Source organism: Notechis scutatus, chromosome 1 (genome assembly GCF_049901735.1).
Source record: "Notechis scutatus isolate UNSWTSFEM ecotype Mainland chromosome 1, rNotScu1.2, whole genome shotgun sequence".
Lineage (NCBI taxonomy): Eukaryota > Metazoa > Chordata > Lepidosauria > Squamata > Elapidae > Notechis > Notechis scutatus.
Genome location: NC_142009.1, coordinates 285,933,979 through 285,945,730, shown reverse-complemented (window position 1 = coordinate 285,945,730; position 11,752 = coordinate 285,933,979). Strand labels below are relative to the sequence as shown.

Genomic DNA, 11,752 nt, shown 5'->3' with positions numbered 1-11,752 from the left:
CTCTGTATCAGTGGTAGAAAACTTGTATGCATGCAAGAATTACAGCATTAAGTTCTTATATGGTTTAATTGTACTACACCCTCAATAACATGGTTTAACGGGTAGGCTAAAAAAAGGCTAACAAATATTGATTTAAAATGCCGCACATTACATTAAATAAAAGAATCACCTACCATGATATGAAACAAGCTCCTTATTTTGATTGCATAACACAAACATGTCATCTTCCAAGGTAATGAAATTGAGGTATTGGTCAAAAACCTATACATCAAGATAAAATTATCATCCCTACAGAAACATCTTTGTAGCTATTATACATTTAATTAACATATTTGAGAAATATCATAGTGATAAGAATAAGAATAGTGAAGTAATACATTCAGTAGCGAGGCAGTCTCAGGAAAAGTATTTGTGTGGATTAAAGAGGTACTGAAGATGATACAATCACAGGGCAGTAAGATGGTACAAGCACAGTATCTTTAAGGAGCCACTGACAGACAGTATGAGTGCTGGATTCATTTTCTACTTTAACATTATTTTATTATCTCATTTTTACTGTTCTTTAGCAATCCTACAAAAAGATATGATGCAGAGGATTACAGTAGTTAAGGATTCATAAAAATATAGATGTTCCCACTTGTGCAAATAACTTCCAATAAAACAAAACCATCACAGGATACAATGAATGCCTACATGCATTATGCGCCTCTCTCCCAAGAAGGTGACTCTCTCCCAATGGAATATCATCTCCCCAGAATTATGATTAGTCCCCAAACTGATACTTTTCCAAAAGACCCGGAAAAGTGTTTCTGTTAAGAGAGCCTGGGAATCCCATGTTGATATGAAACTGATCAAGCATTGGTCTGATTCGGTTTCTTGGCACTGCAGGGGTGTGTGTATTGTATGGGTTTCTGTACTGTGATTTTTAATTTTGTAAGCTGTCCAGTCACCATGTGTGAGTTGGTCAGCCATATAAATTTGTTTAATAAATAAATGAGAAAATGATAAAATGTGAGAGTTATCTCAACTAAGTTTGAACTGGCTATATATCTTTATGAATAACCCATTCTCCTCCTTTTCTTCTTCTTTTAAAGACCCCATCATCCCTTGTGGGGTGGAGTCTGGGCAACGGAATGGAGCCAGCAGAATGTTTACTGGCCAGATACCCTACCTGTCACCAATGCAGAGTTTTGTTCAGCAGATATGTTCTCAGAGAGAGCAGATATGTGCCCAGAGAGAGAAATATCTGCCTCTACCTAGGATCAAACTCACAGCCTCCTGATTGTGAGGTGAGAGCTCCACCTCTAGGCTACCACCCCACCCCATGCATAACTCATTCTCTCTGAAAAAATCCCCTTCTTACTCTATGGACAGGACGAGTCTCAATCTCGGGTCCTCTATCAGAGGCCTAGGAGTTTGAGAGTTCTGTGCTGCATCTTAGCTGTTCCTAGCACCATCTTCTTCTGGACTCTGATATTATTCCTGGGATGACATTGGAGCCACACTCCAAACTTAGAAGTCACAGCCCGTAGTGCTTCTACCATGACTGGAACAATTTTGGCCTCTATTTTCCACATTCTCTCCAGTTATTCCTTCAGGCCCTGGTACTTTCTCCAGCTTCTCACACTCCTTCCTGATGTTGTTAGTATTTGGCACTGCTACATCTAACACCACTGCCGTTTTCTGGTCTTTATTTACACCATGATGTCTGGTTGATTGGCCAGTACTTGCCTATCTGTATCTGGAAGTCCCACAGGATTTTAGTCCCATTATTCTCTATGACCTTCTGTTGAGCCCATACCCTGTGCACATTCTGGTACACAATGCCAGCTACCTAGTTGTGCCGTTTAATATATGCTGTTCCTGCCTGCTTCTTACATCCTGTCACTATGTGTGTTAAACTGTCTCAGGGGCTTCTCTGAATAGTATGCACCTCAGCTCCTATCTAGTATGACAGATGCCTGCTTCTATGAACTGGTGCTTAGTGCCTCTTGTGCTAATACGATCAATGCCTTAGTGCTGATTCTTAATCCAGCCCTTTCCAGTCAATGGTAAGATTCTCCAATGTTTGCCACATCAGCTATCTTTTTGCTAGTATATCCCATGCAGGGTTTGTCTTGCCATGGCACTTTCTCTGCTTGTTCTTCCTCTCATGTCTGCTGCTGCTTCAGCAACGTATCTTAGGGTGCCATCTTCTGATATATTCCTGGATGTTCCGGGTTTTGTCCAGGACAGTGGGGTTAACATGCACCAGATCCTGCCTGCCTGTTTCCAGCTGGTGTACAGTTCCTGGGTTTCTGATTTGGCAGGGAAATCTTTGTACATTGTGAAGAGCTTCTGAGTCTTCACATCAACAGTTTGCATACCCATATTATGGTGGCCAGCTGACTATACTGGCAGGGTATGATGACTAGCAGGCGATATGTAGTAATGGTTATCTTATACTTCCCATTGAGCTGGCTCTTCAGGACCTCTTTATCGTTTGGTGATACTTGGACATCGCTGTCTTTCTTGCCTCATCATGGTGCTGATGTAACTGTGAGATATCAAGGTATTTGTAACTGGTCTCTATGTCTGCATATCCATATAAGTGATTATCTGGCCTATGCAGAACAGCAATGTGTACATGCATCAGTTGGTGTGTGCCATACTTGATGGCCACTTGTGTGAGAGAGTTGACTTCCAGTGTTGTCTTCCACAGTCCCATTGAGTTCTTGAGGAAGTCTTGAGTGTCTTGTTGCCTTATACCGCATCAGGCAATCACAAATCCATGTATGTGTTAGAGATTCCAATACTGAAACTACCTTTTGGAATTAAAGATATACAGTACCAGTCACTCTACAAGCAAATATGTATTTTTAAATTAATTATAGATTTGTGCCAAATAAATGCTTTGGAAATACGTAAGCATGTGTGTTATGTTCACCTGTATCAATATAACAAATTACACTTTGTACCTTAGCAACTTGTGTAACTGCATTGGCACCAAGAGCAGCATTTGCTATATCTTCCAGTTTACTTCTTGAAATGGCAGAAATAAAATTTAAATAATATGATTCATAAAGTTGATTTCTAAGATCCTGAAAGAAAAAAAAGACCAAACCAAATAATGTTAAATAAGTGGGCTTTTAGTGAACAAGAATGCTTTAGGATTAAAATATTTAGCCAACCTGACAGTAAATATGTAATTATTTTATGCAATTCTCCATTGGACAAATTAACTGTCAAAACTTGCCTTATTTAGGAATACAATTTTAATTTCTTATTAATTTAAACATATAGAAATTACTTTTAACGTATGCCATGAGAAGTTGAAAGTGGATGCATAAAACTGAACAGCTGAGCAGATGCAGTTATATGAAATGTTGTAAAACAAACCAAGGAGGTATTGTTTAATTAAATTTGGGGAATCCTGAATCATGATTAAATGCATTTTTCTAGTCCCTTGCTGAATCATCTATTACTATTGAAATTTCAATTGAAATGCAATATTCTTAGTTCCTTATTGGTAAGATTGGCCTTTGTTAATATAAGTTTAAAAAATGCTTCTAAGTGAAAAAGTGCTTATCATATTTTTCACACTGTAAGATGCACCTGACCATAAGACACACCTAGGTTTAGAGGAGGAAAACAAGGAAAAAAACAAACAAACAGGCAGAGTCTGAGGGCCACAGATAGGTGTCCTCTCATGAGCCAGCTCTGCCTATTGACTCCTGCACTGTGGAAGAGACAGAAGAGGCAGGGTTCAGCACTGTAAAAGGACCATGCTGCCGCAGCCCAACTACTATTCACCAAAGAACCAGCACCAACACACAGACATTTCCACCCACTTTTTTGGGGAAAAGTGTGTCTTATGGAGTGAAGAATACAGTATGTATTTTAAAATGAATGTCATCTGAGTTACAGAAAATATGGGAAAGTCTATCTGTGATGTGGATAGGTCTTAAAATATGGATATACTAGGTCATCTCATCTGCTGATTAAATAATTTGTATCATGGCCAGGAAGCATTTTCTATTGAAGAGACATTATACAGTGGCTATTTCCCTCTCATTTGTTACAAAGACGGATATAAGATTCAGTCAGTACTTCAATTCTATGTACAACTCCGTCCGCAGTTTCTGAATAAAAAGCTATTTGGAGAGTTCAAAGAAGCATATTTGAGAAATAGGTATATTAAATACAACTGATTGCTGAAACTGAGGGTTTGAATGCCTTTTGTCTGCTATAGAAAATATACTCGCAAAAGAAGTCTCAAGTACCATTTTCCTAAATAAGAGTAATGACATTCTACAATGAAATAAGATGTGGCTGTTTGAGGGATACAAGACAACATTCAAGGTTCTGAATCCTCTTTGCTAATAAATCTTGATGCTCTCCTGACATTCAATATATGTCAATTTCTTTCTTTCTTTCTTTCTTTCTTTCTTTCTTTTTTTCTTTCTTTCTTTCTTTCTTTCTTTCTTTCTTTCTTTCTTTCTTTCTTTCTTTCTTTCTTTCTTTCTTTCTTTCTTTCTTTCTTTCTTTCTTTCTTTCTTTCTTTCTTTCTTTCTTTCTTTCTTAACAGTATTAAAACTCTACCATTAGTTTTTCAAAGCATTTTTAAATCACATTCCTCCTAGTTCTTATGGGTCCATCTCTTGCAAGGAGTCCATCATACTTGGAAACGTGTCCATTATCAAAGAATCCAAACTGTTTTTATTAGTAACATACTGTAGCCAGCTATTTAGTTCAGCTTTTATCTCTCCATCTGAAGAAGATAACTCATCATCCAAAAATTCAAGCCATGTTTGATTACACTCAAGTTTATCTCATTTGAAAACCATGAAATCCGGCATTGGATGATCACTTTCTCAGAATGTATCCCTGACATGTAATACTGAGATTAAATGTCTACCTCTTAACAAGTCCTCAGAACACACAGCTGTCACTCTCTCATCTTATTTGTATCCCCTTGAATTCTATATTACAATTTTGTTACTATTTATAGAAAACATTAAATAGGCTAAATCTACCTGGCACAGTCTATCAATATTTTCTTCTGTTGGCATTACAAAATATATTGCTGGAACATCAGGAATAGGATCTCGATCAGAATGAAGAAGACTGAAAAGAAAAGAAACTTAAGTTATTTAATAGCAAATAAACAAACTAAAAAGCCATTTAAAGAACAAAGACATCACTTTAATCCTATGAATTATTACTTGGGATTAAGCATCACAAAAAGCTGAGTACTATTCATTATTTTTATCATCTTTCCATAAATGTTGGTCTATAATTAATTATACAAATAATGCAAACAGAACAATCTATTCTATAACAAAACTTTTTTAAAGTAAACCAATGTTGAATGTATAAAATCAAACTGACATTTTTAAGTTTTAAGTTCTACTCAAAAACTCAAGAGTAGGGACTAATTAATAAGAAAGCATTTTATTTATTCCATGACAATCTCTGTAAGTGACTGTATCATGGCCAGGAAGGAAATAAGATTTACTATTTAATGAAATATATTTTCTCTATCAGCAACCTTCGTGAACATTTTTGAACTCCACTAAAAGACTGTTTTGAAACATGATTAAAACATATATTTTTAGATTTTTCTCTTGGTGTGTTTCAGTATTTTCCAAACTAATAATCAATCTCATCAAACTTGTTTAACTTTATACTGACTGGCATGCTAGTGCTTCAAGTCTGCTTTTGACAAGACAGGCAATGGCCCTGACTAGTATTGGGCCCTTATAACTTTCTTGTCTACTGCCTCATTGGCAGGATATCCAATCTGCAACTTAATCTGATAGACTTTCAATCATGTAAAATCTTTCAAATACTATTACAATATATGCACAGACACAAACATACACAATACATACAGATGCAAAGTAATGCCCATATCTCTTAATTCTTTCACAGAGAGTAATGGAGATATTATGTCCTGGCCAAATCTGTCATAAATAAGAACCTAAAATGGAAACACAAATAATATTAAGACATACATTATGTATATAATCATAATACATTCTGTGTTATGTTCTTTTCCCACTAACACTTATTATATAGTTAATTTTGTAGGTAGTCCTCAAGTATCTCAAAATATAGTATTATAAAGCTCTCTCAATCAAAAAGGAGTCCTTTTATTTAAATAAAGGGGGATAAAATTACAGAAAGGATAAAACAGTAAGTTAAACAGTTTTAGTTGCAATATTAAGAATACTTTTGAAAATAAATGTTCTTTGATGTTTACAATTCTTTTTTATACAGCCTTGAAATTTTCAGGCCAGTCATTTTCAATTGTCATTTTTTACTTCTTTGTTACTTCACAAATATTTCATTGCTCCACCATGTCACCTTATTGGCTAGAATTATAAAATATATCTTTCAAAAATATGACAAGGTGACAATATAAATTATATTGGATAAAAGATCAATTTATGACTTACTTTCCATACTGGTTCGCCTGTAGTGTTTTTAACAGGTGGCACATTAAAATTCAACATGCGCTTCAAAGCCCCTGAAAAAAGAAAGAGTTTCATTTTATTTATAATGATCACAATCTTAAAATATTTATATTTGGGAGTGGGCACTACAGAGAACAGGCCTGTAGTCTTTTGAATATGCTATTACCAAAATGCTTCTTTTAAACTAAAGGACTAGAGGAATTCTTGTTTATGGACATTAACATCTAAAATAGAGAACTATAAAGGAAATGAAAACATATGCAAATCTCTAGGTACCCAATACATTTGTACAAATGTCTTGGTAAGCCCTTGACACGATCTTTATCAGATGCAGAAGGCAGAATAAATTGCAATTAGAAGAAGATCTATTCTATGCACAAATAGACCTTGCTTAGGTTAGTCACAAGTTGTGACTGGGAACTCTAGTCTCTTGTTAACCATTGCAATTGCTAAGCAAAACATCATGTGGCTGCAACAGGTTTACAACCTCACTTCCATCAGTTGTTAAACAAATCCCAGTGGATTGTTAAGTGAGACATCATATGACTGTGATTTTACAGCCAACTTCTAATGCGTGTTGGAAGTGGGTTGGGAAGCATGCAAATATAGATCATTTGACTGCAGGGCACTTTAACAGTCATAAATACTCACAAAATGCCTGAATGTCGATTGCAGGACTACAAGGATGCTGTGATAATTAAAAAATGTGAGGACTAGTTGTAGTTAATTTTACAGCATTGTTGTAACTTTGACTGGACACTTAAATAGGCCCATCATTAAATGAGTTCTAACTGTACAAACCTTGACTGTGATACTGTTAAATTCCAGAAAAAGATTCTCTACTATATTCTATAGTATTCATAATTATTTGATAAATATAAGACAATTATTCAACCAGACATTACATTTATCAAGTCCTTTAGACATTTCAGTTGAGAAAAAGGCAAAAAACAACTATTCAAAAGATTATCAACAAGAAGGGAAAAAGGGTTCACATTTAATTTATATTCACGGTTCTTTATACTGGTAGCAATGTAAAGAGCTAAAGTAAAAGGGGGATTTGTTTACAAGCCAGGGTTTTTTATTATAATTATATGGAAAGAAATTGTTGTCTTCTTCTGTTGCTCTCCTCATATTGGAGGAGACATTTATAAAAACCATGTTTATCTGTAGACCTTCCCTTTCATGGTAAGCACTAATCATGCAGAAAGTGCCATTGGTATCTTTTTTCAATCAACAATTAAGGGAGAGCAATAAAAAGTATGCCTCATTCACATTATTACGTAATAATTCGGATAGAATATACCAAAAGTCAAACTAGTCAGGATAAATTTTTAACAGGCCTGTCTTGGATTCTTCCATTAAAGTCCACTCAGGCTCCTCAGGAAACAAATTGACAATATACAGTAGACCTGCCATATTTTATCAGGCTTTTGAGGGTCCTAGGAAGATGGTTCACTGAGTACTTCTAGGATAGGAAAATGGTTTATTCAACAAGTTATAAATCTTGGAAGAGTGATCCCACTACATCTAACCATATGGTTAGGTGCTCAACCTCAATTCTTGGCAGTGAGTTTTCAATAGACAGGAAGGCAAACTCATCTGGCACTTTTACAGAGAAAGGTGTGAGTAACTGAGGTCTACTCTTTCATGCCATCAGAGCAAGTTGGTATTATATCTTCTACCTTCTTCCCTATATTGACACCTCCATTTTTTATGTTTGTTTAGTTATGATATCTATCTTTATGGTGTTTCTCTCTTCCATCTACCCAATTACTAAGTCAAAAGGACTGCCCAAATTTTTCTGTTTGTCTTCAGCAAAATCCCTATTTCTGGCAGACTGTGGCGCTCATGCTTTCCAAAGTTTAAGCGTTCTTTCAACCTGTCACCTATGACATTTCTACTATAGCTAATTGCCATGATCTTTGGATGCAGTGGCAAGGAGTAATGGGGTCTGTGATCAGGCACAACTATAAGGCATCAGATTAGACAAAGCATTGTTAGCTGTGGTGCATAAAAGGAGGACCCTGACTTCATTTCTAATATATATGAATATGAATCAAGAAGTCTATGCCTATTATTTCTTGGAATAATCTAGCCTGTTTTGGGATATTACCTCTTTTTTGATGTAAGAAGCTCAGCATTCTTATTTTCTTTATTATAAAATAAAGCTTATTTACTAGTCTTGTATTCCTCCAAAATTTCTTGGCATGTATAAATCCACATAAGTTTAATATTTCTAGTTATGCTTGCATTTTAGAGCAACTTCTGGAATGAAGGTTTCTAACCAAAATGGATCTGTGGGAATACTGATGAATATTCACAGAAATGACCAGTCCTACAAGGAATAAACACACAGATTGCCAGTTTGTTTCTAGGCATGATTCAAGATTTAGGTTACATTTTTAAAGCTTAATTTCTTGATACCTTAGGATTTGTCTCCTTCTATACTGTCATCTTACTAAGACATGACAAAAAGCCCTTGTCTATGTCCCAGTTGAGGCAAGAAAATTAATCTTTTCTGGTCACATCTAAACACTGAAATATTGTATCTGGGAAGGCTAGGTTAGCACCTTCTCTGGAATTTTGCCAATTGGTCAACATCTTACCTTTTAGCAATATATGATCTCTTCATTTTCTTCGAATGTTTGAAAATACATTTTTTGTATCTACTTTGTAAATTTATTTAATAACTATTAGTCTTTTTTGTCCCAAACAGTTAAATATTTCAATTTTGTAAATGTCTTTGAAAAGTCCCAATACAAAGATATAGCAATTATGGATTCTCCTATAGGTTACTAAATTGATGAGAGCAAGAAATGTGTATCCTAAAAATCAAAATACACCTTGGAAACCTAGCAAAGGATCCCTCCAAATAAAGCATATTGAAACATATTGACAAAATGAATTTGATATGGATTGGTGCAAAATGAGATTAGTTTAAAGTTATACGTTAACTCCACATATAATTTAATTGTTCTGAACTGGACAGATTCTGTCTTATTCTGTAGCATAATAGCAAGTAACGTTTACTTCTAAGCTCAACCTCTGAGAGCATATCTGACATGGAGTTTATCTGAAAAAAAATATTTTACCTACCATGTTGGGCTATAAACCAAGCTATAAAATCAAAGTCTCCTGATTTAACAGTAGAAGTAGAGATGGCATTGTCTATCTTGAAGAAAAAAACTGACTCTAATGCAACTTTCCTCGACCAAATGATTTCCAGATGGCTTAGTTGACAAACTCCATAATCCCCATGAACATAACCACTGTCAGATGGGAATGATAGATGCAGCCATCCATCAAATCTGGGGACACCTGGTTGGGGAGTGCCCCTTAAAGGACATTCTGTTTTAAAAACTCCAAGTACATGTTTCTTATAAACGATTCACTCTTATAGTTTCAAATTGTCTTGTTGATTTTAAACACCATCCTAAAAACTAATTCAGGTATTCCTTTCTCTCTGAAACAATTTTTTTTGCAGGGCATTTTAGATAGTCCTCGAGTTACAATCACAATTGTGCCATAGCGCAGTGGTTAGAATGCAGTACTGCAGGCTACTTCTGCTGATTGCTGGGTGCCTGCAATTTGGCAGTTCGAAGCTCACCAGGCTCAAGGTTGACTCAGCCTTCCATCCTTCTGAGGTCGGTAAAATGAGGACCCAGATTGGTGTGGGTAAGAGGTTGACTGTAAACCGCTTAGAGAGGGCTGTAAAGCACTGTAAAGTGTTATGTAAGTCTAAGTGCTATTGCTATTGCACCCAAAATTTATGTTGCTAAGTGAAACATTTGTTAAGTGAGTCTGTCCCATTTTATGACTTTTCTTACCGCATCTGTTAAATGAATCACTGCAGTTGTTAAATTAGTAACACTGTTAAATGAATCGTAACAATCTTCCCCCTTGAATATGAACCAGTTGTCAAAACATCCGAATACAAATCACGTGACCATGGTGTTTTGTTTTTTTGCTGCAATGGTCATAAGTGTGAAAAATGGTCATAAGTCACTTTTTTAAGTGCTGTTGTAACTTTGAACAGCCACTATGTGAACTGTCATAAATCGAGGACAACCTGTTCTGATGGAAGGCCGGCTTCCCGTTTTACACCATGCCCTTAAACTTTTCCCCATGAAGTCCTCCCTAGCCGATGAACCTCCAAGGCTAAGGGAAAACGAAAATAAAGGAAGGCCTCCAGAAGCATCCTAAGCAGGAGACACAAGGGTCACCCCAATAGTAGGAGCTCCATCAGCCCAGCCGAGGCTGGGCATGCCCGCCCGTTCGCTCTGACGACGGGCAGAAAACAGTTCCCTCACATAAAAAGCACCGAATCAAGCTACAGCTACGAAAGGAGGGCCGCAATTCCACACCGGACGGACACCGAACGGACACGTAGCCTTCTCCTTGGAGCCAATCCCTGCTTCAGGAGTGCCGAAGTAAGTAAGACGATCAGAACACACAATCCTCCGGGCGATTTAACGCCGGTCACTCACCGGTCTGCTTCTCCCGGATGCTGGCCGCCATCTTCCCCTGGTGTTCGGGCCGGCTCCGCCCCCCTCACCGCCGCGCCATCACCAGCCCAGCAGACGTGGCGCGCCAGAGGACTACGCGGGTTCTTGCGGGAGCGCGGCGGGCGGAGTCTGCCCAGCTCTAGCTCGACCTGTCGGCGCTGATGCTCTTTGCCCTGGGAGTTGCTTCCTTTGAGAAAGGGAGAGACTTAGTAGACCGGCGTCCCCGTTCTGCTTCTTGGGGAACGGGGGTTGGGATTTAGCATTTTCCTGTCGTGTTCTGCGGCTCGTTCCGGACCTTCACCTTGTTGGCCACAGTTGGTCGGATGGTTGGTGCCGGACGGCTGGATTGATATGTTTTATGGGACTTTCCAGTATGAAAGCGGGTTGGCGCACTTCTGCTTTCATTTCTGGCCAAACCTATCGCTTCGATGCTTTTAGGGAGCTGTTGTCGTTTGTTCTTCTCCAATACATTTACAGCTAACGGACCTTGCGCCCGCAGGAAAAAAACGCTAGGATGACAACATTCTTACAACTGAAAAGTACGCGTAGGATCTTGTTCTTTAAACTTTAGCGTCACTTATTATTGCACCTTAAAACAGAAGCAAACCTGCAACTTTTCCGAATGCTAACTAAATCCCCATACCTCTTGATTTTTCAGGGTGTCTGTGGGCTGACTGGAACTGGATTTAAAATCTGAAGAGCTAGTTTAGCATACCTATCTCGAGGCAGGCATTGAACGGAATTACTTCAGGAATAAAAAAAAAAGACTGTACAAGATTGTATTTG

At 37.3% G+C, this 11,752-nt stretch overlaps 1 protein-coding gene across 2 annotated transcripts in view; it reads right to left on the bottom strand.

The window, feature by feature from the left end:
- The window catches only part of SCFD1 (sec1 family domain containing 1), a 40,076-nt gene extending 29,071 nt beyond the window's left edge, over positions 1-11,005 (bottom strand). Inside the window, exons 1-7 of one of the 2 annotated variants that reach the window (XM_087951779.1) lie at positions 10,949-11,005; positions 8,575-8,796; positions 6,441-6,511; positions 5,874-5,962; positions 5,016-5,106; positions 2,958-3,080; positions 174-261 (exon numbers count right to left, since the gene is read on the bottom strand). In XM_087951779.1, coding sequence (XP_087807905.1) covers positions 174-261; positions 2,958-3,080; positions 5,016-5,106; positions 5,874-5,962; positions 6,441-6,511; positions 8,575-8,602 — 490 coding nt within the window. In that variant the 5' untranslated portion in view covers positions 8,603-8,796; positions 10,949-11,005. The remainder of the gene's footprint in view (positions 1-173; positions 262-2,957; positions 3,081-5,015; positions 5,107-5,873; positions 5,963-6,440; positions 6,512-8,574; positions 8,797-10,948) is intronic. The other variant, XM_026664529.2, reaches the window with a different exon arrangement.
- Between the last annotated feature and the right edge of the window lie 747 nt (positions 11,006-11,752).